Source organism: Hirundo rustica, chromosome 7 (assembly GCF_015227805.2).
Source record: "Hirundo rustica isolate bHirRus1 chromosome 7, bHirRus1.pri.v3, whole genome shotgun sequence".
Lineage (NCBI taxonomy): Eukaryota > Metazoa > Chordata > Aves > Passeriformes > Hirundinidae > Hirundo > Hirundo rustica.
In genome coordinates, this window is record NC_053456.1 from 36,381,977 (window position 1) to 36,405,700 (window position 23,724).

The 23,724-nt window shown below is 53.9% G+C and overlaps 2 protein-coding genes across 10 annotated transcripts in view; one reads left to right on the top strand and one right to left on the bottom strand.

Annotated features, from left to right (window-relative positions):
• AGAP1 (ArfGAP with GTPase domain, ankyrin repeat and PH domain 1) overlaps nucleotides 1–8,158 on the top strand; it is a 305,411-nt gene extending 297,253 nt beyond the window's left edge. For all 9 annotated transcript variants that reach the window (XM_040068863.2, XM_040068857.2, XM_040068859.2 and 6 more), the window contains one exon: nucleotides 364–8,158. In XM_040068863.2, the coding sequence (XP_039924797.1) occupies nucleotides 364–567 (204 nt within the window). In that variant the 3' untranslated portion in view covers nucleotides 568–8,158. The remainder of the gene's footprint in view (nucleotides 1–363) is intronic.
• Nucleotides 8,159–19,850: 11,692 nt separating this feature from the next.
• GBX2 (gastrulation brain homeobox 2) lies at nucleotides 19,851–22,008 on the bottom strand. Its single transcript, XM_040069824.2, has 2 exons — nucleotides 21,460–22,008; nucleotides 19,851–21,156 (listed from the first exon to the last, which is right to left on the bottom strand). Exons 1-2 carry the CDS (start codon nucleotides 21,962–21,964, stop codon nucleotides 20,633–20,635), a joined length of 1,029 nt encoding a protein of 342 aa, XP_039925758.1. The 5' UTR covers nucleotides 21,965–22,008; the 3' UTR covers nucleotides 19,851–20,632.
• Between the last annotated feature and the right edge of the window lie 1,716 nt (nucleotides 22,009–23,724).

Consider the following 23,724-nt stretch of genomic DNA (forward strand, 5'->3'; position numbering starts at 1 on the left):
GCCCCTGCAGGGCGTCACGGGCACCGCGTCCCGAGGCTGGGTGTTCCTCACCCGGCTTGCAGGGGGTGGCACCGTGGTGGAAAAGCACGTTTCTGCTGCTTGGTGGGAGGCGAAGGAGAGCGTGGGAAACGAGGAAGGAGGGATTCCCTTAGCGTGGAATACCGCTAGGGCAGATTTTGTCCCGCACCTGCGACTCCCTCCCTCGAGAAACATTTTTTCCGTACGTGGCCCAGTGCTGCCATGCTGGTGTTGTCAGGCTGCTCTCCCGCCTGCTCCCTCATCCTCCCTTAAATCCAATCCCAAACCCACTCCCGAAATCCCAAGGCCACAGCTCCCATCGGCTCCCCTCTTCTCGCCCCGCAGTACGGCGTGGACGTGATGGCGCGCGACGCCCACGGGAACACGGCGCTGGCCTACGCCCGGCAGGCCTCCAGCCAGGAGTGCATCGACGTCCTGCTGCAGTACGGCTGCCCCGACGAGCGCTTCGCCCTCATGGCCACCCCAAACCTGTCCCGGAAGAACAACAACCGCAACAACAGCGGCGGGAGGATGCCCACCATCATCTGAGGGGAGCTCGCTCGCGTGTTCGCTGACCCGAGTCACATCCGCAGCCTCACATTCCTCCATCCCCATCGCAGCTCCGCTCTGTGAGTCTGGTAACTCTCCTTCTCCCTTTTCCCTTCGGTCCACCCCGAGTCCCGGGCGGAACGTGGAGAGCGCGAGGGGCCAAGGAGGAGCGCGGGGGCTGCCGGGCAGGCCGTTGTTTCAGTGCCCGCCGCCCGGCCGGGAGGGCGCGGGGGCCGCGCCGCGCACGGCACCCCCGGGGCGCCCAGGGACGGGCGGGGGGAGAGGCGAGCCGGAGCAGAAGGAAGGAGAGACGGTGACTTTCCCTAACTGACAGTGAAGCACATCAGAACATTTCACCTCTACCGAACGCGGCGACGCCTGGATTTCCATTCTCTTCTCCTGAAGAGCTTGACGGCATAAATCAGAAGCAAGCACAGAGTTTGTCAGGTTTGAAGCTCCTATGATGGTATGTGTCAAATCAGTTGTAGCTAATCTGTCCAGGGAGAATACTGGCTTCATTACACTTGTATAGTTGAGTTCTTCCAGCATTACTGCTGTTTAATAGAACATGATTAGTCATCACGGAGAAAAAAGCATATTAGCTGAGGAGGTAGTTACATGGCACGCTTCGGTGATTGCTTGGATGTGATTGCAATATTCTTAGAAGCATCATATTATCTCAGACATGTTCTTTCGAGCCCTCGGAGCCCTCCTTTCTAAATTCACTGTCATAATTTAGTATCTGTTTAATTTTTCAGTCCAAAGAGAGGAAATGAGTTGCTGAGTGTTATTTGACTGCGGTCTCCTTGGTGTAAAAACAAAATGGAAAAAATAAATAAGAGTAAGCCCGAAACACAAAAAGGAATAATGAATACCGCTACGGAAAGCAACATTTCAAGTACGTTCGGTGAAATTAATAAACGCATTAAAGGATAATTTTTTTTTTTTTTTTTTTGGTTACGTTTTCAGCCAGCAGAAATAGGTTCTGTCATTTTGCCAAGGTAAATCGTGTTGAGTTTTTGGTCACTCCTGTGATGCATTGCCTAACTTATACAGATTTTTGTATTGTGTCTCTAGATTCTATGTATTTAAAATCTATTTGAATAAAAAAAAAGACCGTAAATATACATCGATTTTTTTTTTGTACAGAAAATGACATCTCTGTTAATTTATAAACTGTAATGGATGTGAACTAAATAATGTGCAACTAGTTAGGATCTGTGGGTTACAGATCATTATTGTACATCGATAATATTCCCAGCAGCGAACTCTTCTTTCCAAAGCCTGTGAGGAACAACGTATCAGTAGGAGATCAGGGCACAGGGAATTTAAAAAAAAGCCTGTGAGACCTTTTAGAAAGGAAAAAAGAGGCTGTTCCTCAGCGCTGTAAATATACTTTACTCCAGAAGTCAGGAAGCTTTCACAAGCCAAGACAAAAAGCCCCATTCTGGCTGGGGGAAGATCAGATTTGATTAAGTTCAGAATTGATAGCCTTCACCGCGGCGGGCAGGGCACGGCTGCGCTCCGCTCCCAGCCCGCCTGCTTTTGGCAAGAAAAATGGCTTGTGGAAGTAGCCTGGACAGTTCATTTCAATTGCAAGTTTTGATACTTGATTGGATTCTTTGGGTCTTCTCCTGCTCCCCACTAGCAGGATTGTGGCGTGGGGAAGCAGAGGTTTTGGCAGGCAGAAAAGTGATTTTTCTTTTGTTGGGTTTCTTATTTGAAATGGCGTATGGCAACGTGGGGATCGGGGCAGGGTTTATCATGGAGAACGTTGAAAACTCAACTGAATTTGATGGCAAAGGAGCAATTAGGTGAAGGCAGTGAGGTGCACACGGCACAGTAATCTGCAAATCTTCCTGCTCCTGTGTATTTCCCAAGCCTTTGGTGGTGCTCTTCCTTGGAGCTCTGGGTTCCATTCAGCACACAGATGGGAGGAGCAGTTGCTAAATAAACTGAATGTGGACAAAATGCAAAGGCAAAAATGGGATATGGTTATCTTAAGGGGAGGAAACAAAAGGGAAAAATTATGGATTTGAGGTAAAATTGTGGCTCAAGGTAGAAGCACAAGAATATGGACCAGCTTCTAATCTTTGGTGGTGTTGTCCTTTTGTACCTTGTTCTTTTCTAGACCTTGGAGTATTTGGAGGGAGGGAATCTTTCTCCAGCCAGCCTAGGCTGACTGCACCAGACACAGCCGATTCCCTTTCCACTGGGATACTTCTAAATATTGTTGGGTTTTGTTTGTTTGTTTGTTTGTTTTTTTAAATTCAGAAAAGCAGTCTGTTTGAACTGCCATTTCTCCACCATTCCTGATGTTTGGTACTTACAGGTGGTCCCTCAGGGGAGGGGACAGCCCAGCTGATGTGCAGCTGCAGGGGATGCTGTGAAACCCTCTGTGTGCTGGTGCTCAGGAGCTTTGCCACAGCAGGGATTCAGGAATGGCAATCCCAGAGGTGCTAGAGCTGCCTGCTGCTCCCCCCAGGGGCATCCAGGGCATTTGTATCCCAAAAACCAGTGTTTCAAACCCACAGTGGGCAGAGTTCTCAGTACACGTTCTGTTTCAGAGCTGGGTTTTTTTCCTAATTGAGATTATTTTCTGTACATCGCTTAATGCTCTCCTTCCTCTGACAAGGCTGAGGGTGATGTTTGAGAAACAAGGGCAACCAGGCAGATTTCGGGTAGACAGATTGCGTGGTTCTTTCCTAAAAATCTTCCGAGGGCAACCCTTGAAAAAGCACAGAATATTTTTAGGAGAGGAAAATCCAGTGTATTACAGGGAAAAAAATACGCATCCAGGCAAGCCAAGTAATACTTCAATTAGGTGGTAACACAGTTGCTTTTAGGCTAAACGTGGTTTTCCCATAGGTGTTGGCATAATTATGTTGAAGCGGTGTTGACGTGGGGGTCTGTGGGGAGGATCCCCAGCCCTGCACGTGGCAGAGCTCCCTTGGAAAGTCGGGAGATCCCAGAATTTCCTCACATGGAAAGGCCCCGCCGGATGAGGCCACCCAGGGCCATTGTCACCAAGTCAATCCTTGCAGGGTGGAGGACAGGGAGGAAAGCCCCTGCCTCCAAGGCAGGGATGGAGGAAGCTCTCCTTGGCTGGATCCTGGTGGGGCTTGGCTTGGAGAGCTCCTCAGGCTTTTCAGGGCGTGTGTTTGCACTCTGCAGAGGCTGCTCTTGGAGCCATCCAGGTGCACAGTCAGGCAACGTCTCCTGGCACTTGGAGATCCCACAGGAATCATCAGTAACTCCATTCCCCCACCCCTTTCCTGCTCCTTGTCTTGTGTTTAGCCACTCTTGTTGCTTTTTTGGAACCCTTTGAGCATGTTGGGAGGAAAACAAGCCCCGACTGTAACCCAGTCCATGAGAAATCCCAGCAGACACCCAGCAGCCAAAGCTGTTTTCTCTGGAGTCTGGCAGTGGTTGTCATTGCACCCCCACTTAACCCTTCCCCTCATCCCAGACACCTTGAAATCCCTGTTCCTCTGCACTTTATCCATGACTAAAACACTAGAAGTGAGCCAGCCGTTGCTGTTTCTGTATTTCCTCCTGTCTTTGGCTAATTGCTGTGGAATTCGGTGGGATGTGTCACACCTGAACCTGGGTACTGCCGGGGAGGGTTGTCTTCTCCTTGCTCTTCATGAAGAAAAAAAGACCCAACCTTGGGAAAATTCAGGGTCCTGCCCTGAATGCAGAGACTTGGCCAAGGGCTCCCATTACCAGATTTCCAATCTTGGTGGTAAAAAAGGAGCAGGGAAAAAGGGGAGAAAAAAAAAAAAAAAAAAAAAAGCTTTAGCTGCACTTGGAGATTTCCCTGGGCCAGAGAAGGCCGAGGCACGTAGGGAGAGGAGTCGAGGTGGGAACGCAGATCCGGGCTTGGAAGCGATCTCTGGCACTGTAATGTAGAATAATTAGATTATATGGGGTTGGAATAGCTTCAGCTTTTATATTTGTATGGAGATCGGGAGAAATGAAGTAATTTGTAGTTTCTAGTATAAAGTAGTGGTAGTGGAGACAAGCACAGATTTCACAAGGGGGTCCCCGAGGGGCCCTTCCCAAACGTCTCGGGGAGCCGCCTTTGCACCTTAACAGGGATGGTTGTTGGGGTTTGTTGTTGGTGAAACGCTCATTTCATGTTCGCTTAAGTGGTTGTTGTCGGCGGGGGCACTCGAGGGAAAGGAGGAGAGCTTTGGGGACCAAACTTTGAGGCAGCTTGGCTGGAGAGGAGACAACTTCCCCATCCTCATCTCATCGTCAGGCATCTTCCTTCCCCCTCCGGAGGCTGCTGCACCGATCCTTTGGTGGGATCCCTGCCCGTTGGGCCTGGATCCTCAGTTCCACACCTTCCATCCTTGATGATTTGTGGGTAAAATTGACTGCGTGGAAAACCCAGGTTTGGATGTTCTTGGGCTTGCTGCACAACAGGAAAAGAAAGCAAAAACACTCCGGAGTAAAGTTCTTTTCAAGGTAGAAAAGAAACACTGAACTACCCCAAATTAAGAGGTTCTGCTGTGAGTTTTTGAGTTCTAAGCTCCCAAAAAAAAGAAGGTTGGCTTGAATGGTTTTATTGGAAAATAATCTCCTGTTTGAAAAAAATAATAGAGTTCATAGAGCAAAACATCCAAAGGCGTAGATGGGTGAATTTGTCGGTTTAGGGTATTTGTAGGTTTTACTTTGTTGTTTAGCATGGGCCAGTGTTTAAAGTAAATATTGGGACAGTTTTACCTAGAGTTGACTGAATCTGTCCTGTGCTTTAAAGGGAGGTTTGAGGGGGTTTGGCCAGGAGTGTCAGGAGCTGTGAATAATTCACATTTAGAGAGGGGAATTGCATGATTTCTGAAAAGTCAGTTTGGGATGTTTTTTTAGGGCCATCTTCGGCCCCAAATCGCCAAGCATGTTTCTGGCCCCATGTTTCATTTCAGGGCGACAGCAAGGTGTGTGGGTGAATGAACTCCCATCATTTACTACCATGTTCAGGGGAAACAATTCCGCTTGTGGATGGATAAAATAAAGATGTCTTTGTGCATTTCAGGAGTTTTAACCTCTTCATCTCCCCGTGGCTGCCTGCACCCCAAACCCTGTGGCACATTCAGGCGGCAGCGGTCGGTCCTGTTGGCAGGCAGAGCCTCAGCTTTCCCTCAGCCATGGATGTTCTGGATGTGTTTGTTTTTAGCTTCCAGTGCCAAGGACTGGCTGTTCTGCAGTGCTTCAGAGCTACTCATTTTTACATCTGTGTGTCCTGTACAACATGTGAAGGGGGGGTGGGTGGGGGACGCTTCAGAGGTCTCCTGGCATGCCTTGGGGACGGTGGCCACGTCGCTTGCTGGCAGTGAATGCACCCTCAGCTCTTCCCTGCTTTCCAGAACTGATCCATGTGGGTTTCTTGTTGCTCCTGAGAGCTGAAGTAACCAAAAACATTTCCCTGGTCCTCAGGAATTGCAGGGTATGAGGAGGAAAACCCCTCACAGAGACGGCTCGGTCATGTCTGCTCTGTGCTGAAGGCAAACCCCAAATCCCTGCAGGACCAAGGAAGGGTTCTGGTGCTGAATGTGGGGTTTTGGCCTCTGCATCCCGAATGTAGGTGTTGAGCTGAGTTGAACCGGTGGATGAAGTGCAGCCAGGGTGTGCTGAGCCCTCAGGGGTCACCTGGAGGTCACTTTGCACTTGCTCTGTGTGTGTGTGAGCTGGTGCCTGCTCCTCACGCTGCTGTCAGTGATTGTGGGAATCCCCATCATCACCGTCAGGAGCTGGAGCCAGGCTTCGGTTGGATGTTTGCAAGTGGGCAAGTTTCGCAGCTGGAGTCAGACCTCACTTCCAAGGTGGCAGGATGGGGGACACTGGCTTGAGGGATGGAGAGGTGCAGGGAGATGAGGTCCAGGCTTGCTGCAGCCTTAGAGGTTTCTCCAAAAGTCCAACTCCAGGCAGCAACATTCAGCTTGAGAAAACCTTGAGCTTGGCCCCCAGGACTGGAGGGGAGAAATCCCTCCCTTGCTGAAGAGGAGAAATCCCAGCTCTCCAGCCATGGGGATGGGAAGCTCCAGGGAAGGAGATTCCAAAGGTAGAAAGGAGAGAGTCTTGCCTTTCAGAGGCCCTTTTTAATATAAATCTGTTTGAGGCTCATCTTCCTGGCTGAATCTGAGTGTGGGAGCAGCGAGCTGTCGGGGCTGCAACAGGTCCCGCTGCCTTTTGGAGCTGCTGAGGTAACAGGGAGACGTTTCCAAGTGAGATGTTCCCAAGAGCTGTCTCCAGGTGGGTTCTTCCCCAAGGGCAGCTTCTCATCCCTCCCTCCCCATCTTCTTGGCCACTACTGGCTCCAAAAAGTTTGCTGTGGGGGGACCACAGACCTCAGCTGCAGCGGGCTGGGAATGCTTGACCCGGCGCTAGTGACACCATTTCTACCCCGGCTTCGGTGTCTTGTCCTTCCAGGGGAACCCATGGGAAGAGGGCAGGAAGGAGCTGTGGAGAAGGCCATGGCTGGGTGTGCAGAAACCGTGGGAGGATCTTTAGTTCCCCTCTCCTTCAATTCCTTTGAAATGCTGTTGAAATGCCCCCTCGGTGTTTTTTCCTGAGGTAACCAGGGACTCGGCTGGATTCTCCATGGAATCTGCTGAGGAGAAGAGGATGAAGCCATCCTCTGAAAGCACACAGCTCCGTGCAGGTCCCGAGTTTCCAGGGTTTGGCTCAGCTCCCTTTTACTGTGTCACTGTCAAGAGCACCTTTCTCTTGTGGACTGCACGTGGGTGCACAGACCGAGGGGGATTTGGGGGAGGAGTGTCCCCTGGAACACCAGGGACTCGTTCTGTGGTGGTTTTGACTCGGCTTGGAACGGCCAAGAGCTCGGATCTGCAGCTCCTACTGCCTTAAACCCCTCGGCTTCAGCAGGATTTGAGCATATCCCAAATTCTTGGCCCACACCTGAGCAGATCCCACCTGTGGCCGCCTGCAAAGGCTGGATTTTGTGTTCAGCCCCCAAACCTTTCAGGTCTTTCTGCTTTGTGGTGTTTGTCTTTCCAGTTGAGTAGGGAGGGAGCCCAGGTGAGTAGGGGACACCTGCTCGGGGTAGAGGCAGGAGGTACCTAGCACATGGCAGGCTTTATAGCAAGTTTTGGGTTGTTGGGGGTTTTTTGTTTGTTTGTTTCTGTTTCTGTAAATAATAATGTATAAATGATGACGAGACAGTGTGGAAATCCTAAAAAAAAAGGCAAAAAAAAAAAAAAAGGTCTTTTGTTGTTGTTTTTATATTACCTCATCCAGCAAGTTTGTTTTACAATGACTCGATGATGCTTTATTTATATTGTTTGTACTGTAATTAAACCAATTGAAACATTTCACTTTGCTTGTTGTTTCCTATGATTTGGGTTTGATTAAGTATGCCAGTTTGTATTATGTTCCCTTTCCCTTTCTCTCTCTCCTCGTCGAGATTTTTTGTGTCAGCTGTACAGTATTCTGAATAATTAAAAATAAAAGCAAAAAATTAAAAAAAAAAAAGAAAAAAGGAACAAAAAAGCTGTAAAGTACCGCAGAGAGAGGCTGCTATATTGTATAGGTCTCTTTCTAATAAAGACAAGAAAACTTGTTGGACGCAGCTCGTTCTTCGCTTGAGTCTTGGTGGTTTTGTTGAGCCCCACCCGCTTCCTTCTCCTGTGAGTGCTCAGATCCTGTCACTCCATGCCAGCAATAAAGATGAAGGATGATCCAGGACCTGGGATGTCAGAAGAGCCAGTAATGGTGCAAATTGATAAATTAAAAAAGCAATAAGTCAGCTGGGCCGTAATGGGTGTACATCTAAGGGTTCTGGAAGTGCCTGTGGAGTGAGTGACAGATCTCCCGGCCAAAAATATGGGAGCTTTCATTAAAAACGTTACTCTCCCCGAGGAAGGGAGCAGTCAACGTTGCACCTTGGCTTTAAGACTCTCTGGAGGTGATCCAGGGAATTAGGCCGGTAACGGTTACATCTGTATCTGCTAAATTGGTCGAAATGATCATTTAAAGTAAGAATAATAAAACATCTTTAAGGTCAGGATGTGGCATGGCCTAATCGCTTCTTCGGAGGGAAATCGTGGCTCTCCATTAGGCTCCTCTGAAGGAGGCAGCCCAAAGCCCTGAACAATGGGCAGCTGATTGACATTTATTTAACATTCCAGAGGTCTTGTCCCGAGTCCAACCCGAGGAGAAATCGGGAATCTGAGCAGGCTCAAGGAGAGGACAAACAGGAGGTGATGGAGAGGGAAGCAGGAGGTGGTGGGTTTTCACCAGGGCAGCCTGGGAACTCACTGGAAGGGTCCCTGCAGGAAGAAGTTACATGATGTCAGGAGAGCTGTGTGGTCCTTGGAGAACAGCAGGTAGAATTCCATCAATGTGCATTGAAAGGGGGGGAATGATGATTTAAAGATGATTTAAATAACGTGTGAAGGATGAAGTGAGGGATCAAAGATTTACAAGGGCACCATGGAGACGCCAGAGCTGTGGTTTGGCCATCCGTGCTTGTCACACACCACTGAGAAATTAGGGGTGCTCAGAGATGAGGAAAGGCAGGAAAAGTGGGGGATTTTCCTCGAAAAGAGGGAGAAGCAGCAGATTGGGGTTGTCTCTTTTCCTGACCTTGAACCTGACGCAGTCCTGAGGACCTCAAAGCCACCAAGAGGGACAAGATGCCCCACAGGGCATCAGTGCAGGTCTTGCCCCAGAGAAAACCTGGCCAGGGTTGGAAAGGGGAAATTGTATCCTCATGGTTTGAGTGGAGCTGCCACAGGGTGGAATTTGGGGGTTTGGGATTGATCTCAGCCTGCTGTGCCTTGGCCTAGATCCGTTCTTTCCTCATTACTGCCCATCCAGTCTCCCACACACGGGGATTTGGGGGAACTTTCCTGCTGCTTTTCCTGCTCTTCATTTCCAAGTGCTCCAGGGAGGCTCCAGCAGCACCGTGAGGGATGAAAAACCACAGGACTGCTTGTGGATGTTATTTTTTATCCCCTCTTTTGGGGGTCACGTGGCGGGTTTGTCAGGCGGCAGCTTTGTTCCTGAAAGGTTTCCCCACCCCGTTCAACCCCGCCAGCACCGAGGCAGGAGGTGGATGCTTTGTGCTCTCCCCTTCTGGATTTGAAATGTGAACTTCCAGCGTGGGAGAACTCAGTTTGGATTCCCCCTGGGTGTAAAGCTGTAGTAGCGCTCCTTTTTTTAGGAACCATCCGTCCCTCCCCTCCTTTGCTCTCCTGAAGGAATGTGGGGTTTGATTTTGTGATGGGCACAGCTGGCTGCTCTCTCTCCCTGACAACCCTCCTAAGATCTGGCTTCTCCTGGAAGATCCTGGTGCTCAGGGATGGTGGAGCAGATTGAAGGATGTCTTTCATGCCCACGTTCCTCACCTTACCCCAAGCCCGCCCCTGTGTACCCCTGGAACGCTCCCAGCTGGTGGCATTCACTGATGCCTCGGGAAGAAAAGAAAATATCCTACGGCAAAGCAACGGGGGTCAGGAGGAGGTTTTGAAGGAAAACTCTTGATTCCCATAATGGGAGTGGGGGAAACATCCCCTTTTCTTCCTTTTTTTTTTTTTTTTTTTTTTTTTTTTTTTTTTTTTTTTTTAAGAGAAAAAGTAATTCCTAAAAAGCACGAAGTGTTGCTCTGCCTTAAGGGCTTTGCTGTGCATTTCCACCCTTGCCTCCAAAGGATTCGTTCTGATGGATGCTGGGACCACCAGCTCTAGGAAGCTTCTCCAGAGCCCAGAAGATTCTTTTAGCCCTCATCCAGGACATTCCCTGGGCAGTTCTGCTCATTTTTATCTGTTGGGTTTGGTTTGTTTTGTTTTTTTTTTTTAAGTACAAATCCAGCCCGGTGTGAAGGGAGTGGTGGGAAGCTCAGAGGTGTTGGGATGGGGCTGACTCTTCCTGACAAGCAGCGTTGTTTTCCAGAAGAGACCCAGATCCAACTGGTTTTTAAACAAAAGGAAATGTTTAATACTTCGTGGAGGTCAGGTAAGAGTAACCTTAAAGAGCCAAGTCTTCATTTCTCCAGCTGTGGCCAAAAGCCAGAGCTGGAAGTGTCTGAAATCTGATTTTGTGGGGTTTCTGCTGTGGATTTCCCCAGCCTGGAACTTGAAAACTCAGGTACTTTCAAGTCACTCGTTTTCAGTGAGCTTAGTAACCCTCAGTGGATTTCTCTTCCAATCTGGCTGATTCCCAGAATCCCTGGAAAGCTCTGAGCACCCACAGCATCCCACACCAAGGCCATGGTATGGTTTGGGTTGGAAGGGACCTGGGAGCTCCTCCTGTTCCCGCCTCCTGCAGGAGCAGGGACACCTCCCGCTGGAACTTGGGAGAAGCCCAGCTGGAATTTGGGCACGTCCCACACCGAGCTCTTCTGGGCCCAGCCTTTGAGCTCATCCCTTTTTCCCTCTGCTCCTGGGCTGGGTCTCACGCAGGTGACACTCGCAGGAATTGCTCTTTTTCCGTGATGAAACCTCGCAATTCCCGCCTGGGCAACGTGACTTTGGAGAACCCTTCGGAAATGGGAAAGACTTTTCAGGTCCTCAAATCCAGCCCTGAAGGGAGAGCACAGCCCGTGGGGGTGACCAGGAGGGAAACGTGGCTCTTCCTGGTGGAGCCAGGCCCAGGCAGGCCGGGAATCCCACCGGGCAGCCACTGATCTCTCCGAATGCCCACTAAAGCCCTTAATTGCCCAATAAATGCGCTCGCAGTGACCATTTGACGCCCGGCGCCAGCAATTAGCACTTATTTATTTGAGTTCTGCCCGCACCCATCTCCCGGCTCCCAGATCTGTTTGTTTGGAAGCCGGGGAGAATCCCTGGCTTCGCCAGAGGGAGGATGAGGAGGGCTGAAGCGGTGGGAGAGGAGAGGTGATGGTTCCTGAGCTCTCCTGGTGCTCAGGGATTCACCTCGGGCTTCCAGGGAACGCACAAAACCCCCCGGAGTTTGCTCCAGCCTTTCAGGAATCGGCGCTGCCGCCACCGAGGGCTGCTGGTCCCTCTGTTGAAGAGAATCTCCCGATCACCTTTCGCAGTGAGAAATTCTCCTTTATTGCCGCTCATCGCGGCAGCAAACCATTCGCATCGTCCGGGAGGATTAGCGGGAATCGAAGGCCGGGAATGCCCACCTAACGAAGCAAAGGCCGGGATCTGAAGCAGCCTCAGAGCCGGAGGAAGGATGAGAGGGAGAGAAGAGCTCCCTGCCTGATGCCCGCTGGCAGCGGGAGGGAGAAAAGCGGTTCCCAAATGCCAAAACACCTCATCCTGCAACGCTGCCAGCTCTGGATGGACTCCGGCTTGGAAATGCCGCCTCTGCTTCGGGCCAGCCCGGGGATGTTGGATCTCAAAACCCCCGGGAGGCCGTGGCTGCTGTGCCGGGATGAGGATGTCCCTCAGCATCCCCAGGTGCTGCCCGGGAAGAGCTGCGAGCCAGAGGGAGGGGGCAGAACCATGGGGGAAAGCGGGGAGCAGCCTGTCCCAGCCAAAAAATGAACTACAGCCCCCCAGCCCTGTTTTCACCCTTCTCTTTGGAGGCACCCTGCAGTTCGGGGGAGCTGGTGGGGCGTGGATGAGCCTCTCCCACTGCTGCTGGGGAAAGCGGCACCACCTTCCTCCCCACCCCAGCACGCTCCCCTCCTCTTCCTCCTCCTCCTCCTCTTCCCAGCAGAGATGCAGCATCCCCATCTCCCGCTCTGCAGATCCAACTGGTAATGGCCGGGCTGATTGACTGCAGATTTCCCCGTAACTGAGCTTAATTAGCAAGCTAATCAGGTCTGGAGATGGTTCCAATTTATTTATTGGCTGGTGGCTGCCACTAATCGGCCTGGCCAGTTAATACTGGCAGCGCCGAGGTTTTGTGCCAGGTGAACGAGTAATTGGGGATTTCATCCTCTCCGGGACGTTCCCTGGAGCCGACATCCGGAGCTGGGATGCAGAACCCTCCCCTCCCTGCCAGGTGAGCTCCGTGCCCGGCTCAGACCAGCCCTGCCTCACCGGGAGGATGATTTTTGCGAGCAGGGAGAGAGAAGAGATGATTTCTTTGCACTCGGGCAGAGCTCAGACACCCAAAATAGTCCTCGGAGCAGGGACGAGGCAGCCAAAGGCAGTGTTTTCTGTGGGTCACCTCTTCTGAGGGTGACCCAGAGCAAGGCTCTTACAACTTGTGCTTCTTAGCTCCCTCCAGCAGCGCGGAAGGGATTTAAAAGAGAATTTTATTTTGCTTTAAAAAAAAGAATAAGGTGAATTTTTCTGGATTTTTCTTTTCCCCTGGAATTACTGGGAAAGCGGCATTAGTGTTCCCTGGGCGCTGGGGCAGCTCTGAGCTGATGATCTCCCAGCAAAGGAGAAAGGGGAGCACCGGTGGCATGGCAGACAGGATCTCTCTCCCAAGATTGGGGAGCCAGGGAAGCAGGATTTGAAGCGTGGGGAAAAAGAATTCCCGTGCCCGGCTCCTGGCCCTCCAGATGTCCCACCAACCTCTGGACGTGGGACAGAGATGTGGAGTGACAACAAGAAAAGGAGGGAAGGGAATGGGATTCCCACTCTTTTGTTCCCTGCTGTAGAGAGGAAGGATGAACAGGGAGAAAAACAGCTGGGGAAGGCTCTTGCTATGGCAGGAACCCACTCTTGGCTAAAGCATCGATGTCCTGAAGGCATCCAGAGTCCAGCTGAAGACCTGGAGAAGACAGAGAGAACCCCCCAAGCCTCGTTAGCTGGCTCTGGTCTGTAACAGATCCATATTAAAAAAAAAAAAAAAAAAAAAAAAAAAAGGGGTTGCTCATCATCTGAGGCTGCCTGTCTGGAGCTGCCAGGTCCATTCCTGAGCTGCCGCCCTGCCCTTGGTTCAAGGGCCCTTCAGTGCCAGTGTTTTCCCCTGTGAGGACACTTCGGGGCAATAATTGAGTCCTTTCCCCTCCCTCTGACCCCCTCTGGACCTGGCACCCTGGGGACAAGGGGTGACAAGGCCAGCGTGGGACTTCCCCATTCTTCTCTGTCCACTGGCACCCCACCCCTGGGACACCAGGCTGTTAACACCTCATCCCTGGAAGCCTCCCAGGCCAGGCTGGACAGGGCCTGGAGCAACCTGGCATGGTGGAAGGCTGAGGTGAGATGAGCTTTGAGGTCTCTGCTAACCCAAACCCTCCTGTGATTCCGTGACTCTGCAGGACATCCCGGTGATGGAGCTGAGCCCCAGCAGGCAGGGAGCTGGGGGATTGTGAGCTGGAAGGATGCAGAAACCCCTGGAAGCAGGGGGTGCTCCTGGCACCAGGGGAGGAGAGGATTCATGGCTGAAATCTCTTCTGGAGAGGGTTATTAGAGGGAGTAATTGGGATCACCTTACTTTACAAATGTTACTTTGCACAGCGAGGCAGGAAGACAGATCGATCTCAACCATTATTCATTAAGGAAAGTCCTTTATAAATCCCAAATTAACAATTTCTCTCGAAGAGAGCCTTCCCATTACCCTCCTTTCGCGGGGACTTACTGCCGCTCTGGAAATGGGGAAATATGAAAATAATTGGGGAAGGGGGAGGAATAGCAGCCGTGGGCTTAGGAGCCCAGCATCTGCTTTAAAAAAAAAATACAGATGTGTGTCTTAGGAATGACCATGGGCCCAATTCAGAGGGACGATGTTTCTGACGGATGCCGCGAGCCCACGGCCCTGAGGAGGCTCAGAAAAGCCCGAGTGGCTTCTCAGCAGCTGAGGGGTTATTTGTAAATGTCCAGGGCTCCGTGGCACTGCCACAGGTCTGCGGGAGGTCTCTGCTGTCAGCCGTCCCCTCCCTGCGCAGAGGGAGTGCTGCTCTCTCTGGCTGCGCTGGGGAGCGCTTTGCCACCGGGGCTGGGCACAGATAAAGTTATTGCTGAGGTCTGAAGGTCTGATTTGGTGTTTGGGGTGGGGAGGGAGAATTTCAACCCAAATCCTTTTGGGGTTTTGGATGAAAAGCAGTAAGGCAATTATTTATTAATTTGTTTGTTTGTTTGTTTTTCCCCCAAGCAGAGGAGGAAAAACCAAGCAGTTATTGCTCCTTCAAAACTCACAGGTGCTCTCCAGGTTGGGTGCAGGGCACGGAACTCAGGCAGGAGGGTGACCTGGCAGTTTTTATGTTGGAATTGCGGGGGAATTGTGTGTTTGACAAGGTGTCTCACCCCCAGCTGCCACATTTGGGGCGGTGGGATGTGCTCTGGTGATGCCTGGGGACGGGTGCAGAAGGATTTGTTGTGAAGAGATGTTGCTGCTGCCCAAGGAAGCTGACAGGTTTGGTTTGAGACAAGGCTGCCAGCAAAAAACCAAAACAATTCCTTCCTTTATATAACCATTCCCATGGCTTCTTTTGGCTGTTCTGGGAATGGTTTGGCTGTTCTTGGGAATGTCAGCAAGGGAGGCCGACGTTTGCTAAAGTGCTTTTGGGGCCAAACCCACCTTTTCCCACAACCTCCCCGAGTATGGATGCTCTTGCAGCAAAACCAGAAATCTTGAACAGGATCAAACCAGGGAGGAAAACAGCAAAGATTTCTGTTTATACTCAGTTATAGGCAGTTGCCATTTTTTATCACTTCAGGTGGTACCAAGACAGGCTTACTTTAAAAAAAAAAAAAAAAATTAAATCACTGCTGATGGCCCTTTTGGGGAGGCCATTTTTGGGGTACTGGTGCCTTTTAGAGAAGATTGGGAGCTCCAGGCACTCGGCACCACACAGTCAGCTCCTCGCTGTTGGTAACACTCTCCTGGAAAATTAAAAATGGGAATCCCCGGTTTGTGTTTTGCTCCGTTAATTAATAGGAGCCGAGCATTAAGAGCGCTCCCCCGGAGCCAGCGATGGGCCCTTCGCCACTCATCCCCGCCAATTCCCTCATCCCGGCGGCTCGCCGTAAACACCCCGGCTTTCACTGCCCTTTTCAGTCCACCCCCCTTGCCTCGGGATTGTTGTCCCGGGGGGCCCGGAGGCGGGGATGAATTCCCGCACCCCCGCGGATGTGGAGCGGAGGAAGCGGCGCGGAGCATCCGCGTCCCCCGGCGGCAGCGAGCGCCGGAGCTGCTGCTGGCCCGGAGACGCTGCTCTCCCTCCGCCCGTGTGCGCGCCAGGGCCACGGGCACCCGCAGAGGGGACGAGCCCCGCGGGATGCCCCGGGAGATGCTCCGGGGGGTCGAGGCTCTCCCCACGGCACGGGGAGGTGGAGGCTGTGGATTCCCAGGGTTTTCCCCCACGTTGGGTTGTGTGTGAAAGGCGGGACGCGGTCCGAAGGTGTCCCCACCATCCCCCCCCCCGTTACCCTGCAGCTAAATTCTGCACAGATTCTACGGAATTCTGGGGGCGTTCCGTAGAATCGCTGTGCTTTCAGGTGAAATACCCCTTTTCCGCATGGTTTTACAGGTTTGACCCACTCTCCTGCCAGAGCTGGCTGTCGGGGCTCCGAGGAAACGCTGCTTTTTAATTCGGAGCCGAGATTCTCGGAGATGAGGCGGAGAGAGGCTTGAAATCCACGTGGCCCCATTAAAAAAAAAAAAAAAAAAAAAAAAAAAAAAAAAAAGACAACAAACCAAGGAAACAAGAGTTTCCTTCCTTCCTTCCTTCCTTCCTTCCTTCCTTCCTTCCTTCCTTCCTTCCTTCCTTCCTTCCTTCCTTCCTTCCTTCCTTCCTTCCTTCCTTCCTTCCTTCCTTCCTTCCTTCCTTCCTTCCTTCCTTCCTTCCTTCCTTCCTTCCTTCCTTCCTTCCTTCCTTCCTTCCTTCCTTCCTTCCTTCCTTCCTTCCTTCCTTCCTTCCTTCCTTCCTTCCTTCCTTCCTTCCTTCCTTCCTTCCTTCCTTCCTTCCTTCCTTCCTTCCTTCCTTCCTTCCTTCCTTCCTTCCTTCCTTCCTTCCTTCCTTCCTTCCTTCCTTCCTTCCTTCCTTCCCTCCCTCCCTCCCTCCCTCCCTTCCCTCCTTCCTTCCCTCCGGCCTGCTCGGGAAGCCGCCCTTTGGCTTCTCCCTCTCCCCAGGCTGAGCCCTGGGGAAAGTTGGGCGAGGGAGTTGGCGGAGCCGGAGGGAGGGCGGCACAGATCGATTGGCGAGTTTAATAGGATCAGGTCAGTGTAATCCTGTTTCAGCCATTGTCATTCAGGCAGCCAAGGAGACCTCAAACTATAGGGGAAGGGGCTTTTAGAACCTCCGCGGTCCTGCCACAAAGCCAGAGGCTGGGGCCGGGACAAAAGCGGCAGAGAGGATGAAGTGGCTCGAAATAAATAGATTAAGGCTCTCTATGGTCCAGGCGTAGCGGGAGGGAGAAAAGAGCAAGCAAGGGGCGGGCGAGCATCCCGCGGCGGCGGGAGGGGACGGAAGGGACCCGGCACCCACGGGGGACACGGGCACAGCGTCCCCTCCCGGTCCCGGGGGTTCGGGGGGTTCCTGCCCCCTCCCCACTGCCCGCGTTCCCCAGGGGTCGGGACGGGCAATCAATTTTTACGAGGCAATTTATAATTCATACAGGTTGTCTTCGTGCATATGGTGTTGCTTTTGTGCGTCCGGGCGCCGGGTGCTTTACGGCGGGGACCCGAACCCGAGGGACAGCGCGGGGAGCGGGGACACAGCCCCGTGGGACACCCCCGAGGGGGAGGGAACTCCCACCCGCCGGGAGGGTGCTGAGCCCTTCGGGATGGCATTCCCGAGGGAGTGCCCGGGAGCGGGGTACCGGGGTCCGCCCGGCGCCGGGGGACGCTCGGCGGGGATGTCCCCGGCACCCCCGGCCGGGTCCTCGTCGCACCCCCGGGGCCAGCGGGGGCAGGTAAAAGGCACAAAAGGCCCCGGCCCGGCCGAAATAATTCAAGCAGTTAAGTCCGCAGGAACAGAACCCAGGCGGGAGCTGCCCGGTTCCCAGGGCCGGAGCCGCGCTGAGTTTGCGGGGTCTCTGCGGCAGCCCCGGCGTGCGGGGACTTTGCCGGGTCACTGCGGCGAGGGGGTGACGGAGGGGGGGATTTAAAGGCGCTGATGTCTTATTTTAGAGCGAGGCAGCGCCAGCCCCGCTGCCGAGGGCTCGCCTCCTCCGGCCGCCGCATCCCGGTGCTGCCGAGCCTTAAAACCACGCATTTCTGGATAAAATCTGAACGCGGGGCTCGCCCAGGCTGGCCGGGGGCGAGGAGGAGAGCAGCGGGCGGCTCTCCATCCTCCGTCCTCCATCCTCCATCCCCTCCGACTCGGGGTTTGCCGCCGCGCTCCCCGAGCAGCGCAATTATTTGATCTGCAGATGTAAGAGGAATTTATTGTAACAACAAATATAGTGATGTCAAAGCCCAGCCTTGGATTAAAGCCGGCAGCCAAAGGGGAAGTGTATTAATTTCAAACGGCATCAGAGGCCAGCGCCTATTAGGACGAGCTATTCTTCAGACCCCCCCATCAGAATTAATCATTGGGAGTTAATTTGAAGCTCAGACAAGTTGCTGTTAATTTAGTGCAGGGAGGACGGGACGGAATAAAAAGCTGAGGTGCTGGCCGGGCCTCCTGGGTCTCATTAATCAGCGAGCTGAGACGGCCTGGCTTGATTACAATTTGCAAAAAAATTCATTAGAGCCCGGGCGATTGACAATTTTTCTCTCTGCCTGTGATCTGACTCATTAGGCAGCCAAATGAAAGCCATGATGATGGTGATGATGACAGCTATCAACCCCCTCGCTTGTTTATCTCCTTCTCCTCCGGCCCCCGGCCCGGGGCTTCCCCCCGCAGCCCGGGGTAAAGGGGGGGGGGCAGCGGGGACCCCGACCCGCCGAGCAGAGAACTTCCAGAGCCCGGGGCTGAGGAGCAGCTGCTCCTCCCGAAAACCCAGCACTCCCGGCCCGGGGGGGCACAGCCGGCGGGGTGCGCCCCGACTGGGGGCTGCGGCCCCAGGAGCACCAAGAGCCCCCCGGGAGAAATTCAAAATTCAAGCGGGTCCAGAGATCGCTTTTCTTTCTTTCTTTCTTTTTTTTTTTTTTTTTTTCCCCAGCAGCAGCGCCGGGTGGCCTTCGTCCCACGCGCGTCCCGCGGCTCGGGTGAAACCAAAAAAATCCTTATTATTATCATCGTTATTGTGACTATTCCGGCTTTCCTAAAGCAGCAGAGGCTGGGATTGCGCGCGTCTCCCCGCGTGTCCGCGGCTGCCCGTGGGGCCGGCGGCGATGCTGACCGGGGTTGTCCGGTTGTTTTTTTGGGGAGCGCGTCCCCCCGCAGCCCCCCCAACCCAAACAAAATAACATTAACAGCATTAATTATTATAATTATAATAAATAAATGACGAAGCGCGAGCGAGGTGACGCGGCCGAGCCTGTCCCGGGACCGAGCGACCCCCTCCCGGGTTAATTATTTAATTTTAATAGACACCCCCCCCACACACATACCCCACCCCGGAACTCCGTTTTCCTCGGGAAAAATTCATTTTTCATTCCAAATCGCCGCCGGTGTCACGGTGGCAGGGATGGAGCCGGGATGCAGATAATGGGGAGGGGGGGGGAGAGGGAAATGGGGATGAGAAGGATGCGGGAAGGGAAGGGGGGGACGCGGGACCCTTCGGCCCCGACCCCTTCCAGCCCCGACGCAACGAAAACGGGCGCGGGGCTGGGGGGGGAGCGGCCGCACCCCCAAAAACGGGGCTGGGGGAGCCACCGGACCCCCAAACCCGGCGCTGGGGGTGGGAGAGGCGGAACCCCCCGCAAGACACGGGCCTGGGGGGCAGGACCCCCAAAGGGGGGGCTGGGGAGCCGCGGGAGGATGCGGGGGTGCTCCTGCCTCCCCCCACGGCCGTCCCCGTCCAGTCACAGCTAAACAGCTTTTTTTCCCCCCAGCTTTCTCATCCCTCAGACAAAAAGGAAATAAATATTAAAAAAGATAATAATGAAATAAAGTTTTCCACCCGGCTGCCCCCTCCCCGGCAATAAATGCGGCTTCGCGAAAGAAAGAAAAAAAAAAAAAAAAAAAAAAAAAAAAAAAAAAAAAGCCAAACAAAACCACAAAACCACCAAAAACAAAAATACAGGCGAGAGCAGCATCGCTCCGCTCCGGCAACGCAGGAGGGGAAAAGAAAATCAGCTCAACGCCAAATGCTGGACAGAACAGCCGGGGGCTGCAGGGCTTTTTTTTTTTTTTCCCTTGTCTTTTTCTTAAAGTATTTTTTGTTTCTTTGTCGGTTTTTATTCACAAGACTTAGTTCGCTTTTTAATTTCATAACTTATAAGGAAATAAGCTACATTGAAATAAATTAAACACAATAGTGAAGATCGTGCTCTTTTTTTTTTTTTCCTCCTTTTTTTTTTTTTTTGCCTTTCCCTCCCTCCCTCCCTCCCTCTCTTTCTCTCCTTTAAACATGGCTTGGTAGAATAGGCAAACCAAATCGACAGAAAGCCAGGCAAAAAAAAAAAAAAGAAAAAAAGAAAAAAAAAAGATTTAAAAACTCATTCCCCAGTGCCTGCCACTCAGGCATCGGCAATAAAACGAAACAATAAAAAAGGCGTGAAATGAAACTCTGAGTTTTCTTTCGGTTTTTGTTTGTTCGTTTGTTCTCTCGTCTTTTTTTTTTTTTTTTTTTTTACCTTTCGCCCCCGAATAAGAAAGAAAACCCCAAAGGTGGCGAAAGGCGCCGCGGGTTTCGCTGGGGATGCTCCGGCCAGGGGGATCCAGCGCCGGCTCCGCGTCCGCCGTGCCCATCGCGGCCAAGGGCGTCCGAAGCGGGGCAGCCTGGCAATAAATATCTGTGTCTGTGTTTGGGGGCGGTCTGTGTGTCTTTTCCAGCGCGGGATATCCCTGCTCCCAACCCAAACAGTTTCCAAGCCTCTTCCCCTCGCGGCGAGTGGAAAGTTTCGCTTTAAAGTTCGCTCGTGGTGGGGATTTGCCACGCGCTCGCGCGGGGTTTTATTATTTTATTTTTTTTCGGGTTGTTTTAGGTTTTTCTGGTGGTGTTTTTTTTCTTTTTTCCTTGTTGTTGTTGGGTTTTTTGTCAGGTTGGGGGGGTTTTTTTTTCGGTTTTCTTTTTCTTCTCTCGCTTTTGCTTTTATTCGGGCGGGTCGCCTTCAAACCCCGGCTTGGAAACTTTTCCCTTTAAAACCTCGTGGCTCTGAGCGTAGGAGGAGGGAGAGATCAGGGTCGGGCTTGCTCCAGCTGCTGGTGCTGACTCCTGATCGCGAACCTGCTGACGTGCACCGGGATGGGCACCACGATCTTGGGGTTTCGCGAAGGTTCCCCCGTCTTGGAGTTGGCGTTGCCCGCTTTGACCCGTTTCCATTTCGCCCGCCTGTTCTGGAACCAGATTTTCACCTGCACCTCGCTGAGTTTGAGGGCGTGGGCGATCTGGGACCTCTCTGTCAGGGACAGGTACTTTTTGCAGTGGAACTCCTTCTCCAGCTCCAGCAGCTGCTCGCTGGTGAAGGCTGTTCGCCTCCGCCGGTTTTTGCCCGTGGACGTGGTGTTGGTGGAATTGGGGGGGTTCTGGGGGTTTTCCTCGAGCCCGTTGCCAGAGTCCTCTTCCTTGTGAGCCGCCTGGCCGGGGATGTTGTCGTCCGAGCTATAATCTAGATCGCTGTCCATGGAGAAACTTTCCTCCTTGCCTTTCGCGTCCTCCTCCGCCTTGGGGTCCTCCTTACCCTGGCCGCGGAGAGCCCCGGCTGGGGAGGAAGCAGAGGCCTCTCGTTAGCATCCCGCTCCCTCCGTGCCGCGGCCCCCCCGCCCTGCAGCTCCGTCACCCCAAAATTGATGGCTTTTTTTTTTTTTTTTTTTTTTTTTTTTGCCGGCTCATCTTTCCTTCTTTCGCGCTGATTTTATCCAGCGGGAGCTCAGCCCTCCCTTCTCCTCTCCTCGGCCCGGTGACCCCCTCACCCCCCGCCCCCCATCTCCTCCCGGCGTTCCCCCTCCCATCTCCCGACCCCCCCATCCCGGCCGCCCCCGGTCCCCCCCCGGCGCTCGCTCACCGAGGGAAGCCTGGACGGCGTCGGCGGCGGGGAAGGGCAGGAGGGCCCCGTCCTTGCCCAGGAAGGCTTTGCCGTCGTCGCCGCCGCCGTCCGCGGGGATCCCCTCGGCTTTCTCGAAGTTCCCCGGCGGCGCGAACTTCCTGGCGGCCTCCTGGTGCTGCGGGGAGGCGGGGAAGGTGCCGGGCAGCGTGGCCATCAGCGTGGAGGTGAGCGCCATGCCCTGCGCCAGGCCGGAGCAGAAGCCGGAGGGCAGGCTGGGCAGCTGGTGGTGGTGCGGGTGCGCGGGGGGCAGCGCGGGGGGCAGCGCGCCCTGCGGCAGCGCGGGCGGCGGCGGCGGCGGCAGCACCACGGGCCGGTAGGGCATGAACATGGGGTAGCCGGTGTACACGAAGTGCCCGGGGGCGGGCGGCGGGGGGCTGCCGATCAGCGAGTCGATGCTGAAGGCCGTGCTGCTTCCCAGCGGGCGCTGCATCATCATCAGCGAGGGCTGGAAAGCCGCGCTCATGCCGGAGCGGCGGCGGGAGCCGGCGAGCGAGCGAGCGCCTTCCTCCTCCTCCTCCCGCTGCTGCTGCTGCTGCTGCTCGGCGGCGGCGGCGGCGTCCTGGCTGCCCTCAGCGCGGGGCAGAGCCGGGGCGGAGCGGGGCCGCGGCCCGACAGCTCGGCGGCCGCCCGCACATCGGGGCCGCCCCGCCCGCGCCCTGCGCCCCCGCGGAGCCGCCGCCGCCGCTCTGCCCGCCCGCGCTGCCCCGCGCCCATTCACATTTTGGCCGCCTGGGAACGCGGCCCGCCCCACGTGGCCGCCGCCGCCGCCGCCCATTGGCCGAGAGCGGCGGGGGGCGGGGCTTGGCCGCGAGGCCCCGCCCCGTTGGCGGCGCCCCGGACGGGGCGGCCCACGCGGGATCGGGGACGTCGGGACACCGGGACACGGGGACGTCCTCCGGACACACCCACGGGCGGCCCCGAACCACGGAAACACCCTTTTCCCCCCAAACCTTTTCCCTTTATTTATTTGTTGTTTGTTTTTTTTTTTTTTTTAATTCACGCTCCCCCCCTTCTTTTTTTTTCCCCCCACTTCTTTTTATTATTTTCCCCCTCACTTCTTTTTTTTCCCTTCTTTTTTCCCCCCTCCCTTCTTTTTTTTTTTCCCTTCTTCTTTTTCCCCCCCCCCTTCTTCCCCCCCCCCCTTTTCCCCCCCCCCCCCCTTTTTTTTTTTTTGAAAAGCCCCCAAATAGGCTCCATGTGGTTCTGGGTAAAGTCAGCCCCTGGCTTGGCTTTGAAATTGCTTCTGCAATTATGTAAAAGAGCCATTCAGCAACACGGGCGGAATTAAAAGCGATGGAGGGGCTGCTCCCTTTTCTCCGGCGAGCTTCTCATGTTGGCCGGCTCAAAGCCTTTTCCAACACGATGTCTTTGGCGAGGACAAAAGCTGGAACAAAAAAAAAAAAAAAAAAGGAAAAAAAAAAAAAAGGGGGGGGGGAGGAAAAAAAAAAAAAGCCCCCAAACTTGTAAATTGAACGTCAAGGGAACTTTACACAATTTCAAAGGCCATAAATAATGATAAAGGGACCAGGCGAAGAGGCAAACCCAGGCAATTAATGGAGGTTCCCAAGCAAAGATCAAGTGGTTTGGAAAATAAAATTAAATGGGGGAAAAAAAAAAAAGAGAGAGAGAGGAGGGGAGTTGACTGGGAGCGGGATCCCTCCTGCCTTTGGGAAGTTGAAGTCTCCCCGGGACAATGGTGCTGGCTGTGCCCCTGGGCTTGGCTTTGGGGGGGTTCCGCACACAAACCCTGCCTCAGAGTGGCGTCTGGCCGGGGGGAGGCTCCCCCAAAGCCGAAGGATCGGCAGGAGACCCCGCTCCTGCCCGGCCTGCCGGCTTGGGAAGCCCTTAATGACCTGCCGCTCGTTCCCAGCTAATTGATGCCCGTGTTTTCCAGGGGAGGATGGCAGATGTCGCAGGAAGGTGCCAACCCCACGGCAGCGGCGCGGCTGCTGCGTGCCAGGGCGGGGACAAGCCTGCTCTGTCCCCCGCATCCGACCCCTCTTGGCCGGGCACCCTCCAGACGCCCCAAAACTCCGACGCCTCCCTCTCAAAGCTTTTACCGCCCCCAAACCAGCGCTGCGGGATTTGGGTCCCAGCCTCCCGCCCCGCCCTCGGCGGGGAGCATCTTCAGCACCCCCCGGTCCCCAAATCCCCTTTCCCCGCTCCTTCCCACTCCCAAGTCTCGTTGCGTTCCCGGAGCGCGGGGCTGGGAGCCGCCCGGAT

Excerpts from the sequence above, each read along its gene's own strand:
- GBX2 (XM_040069824.2), bottom strand. The coding sequence starts at position 21,964 with ATGAGCGCGGCTTTCCAGCCCTCGCTGATGATGATGCAGCGCCCGCTG. Across the intron at positions 21,157-21,459 it reads CGCCGTCCAGGCTTCCCTCG|CCGGGGCTCTCCGCGGCCAG; the intron begins GTGAGCGAGCGC and ends CTTCCTCCCCAG.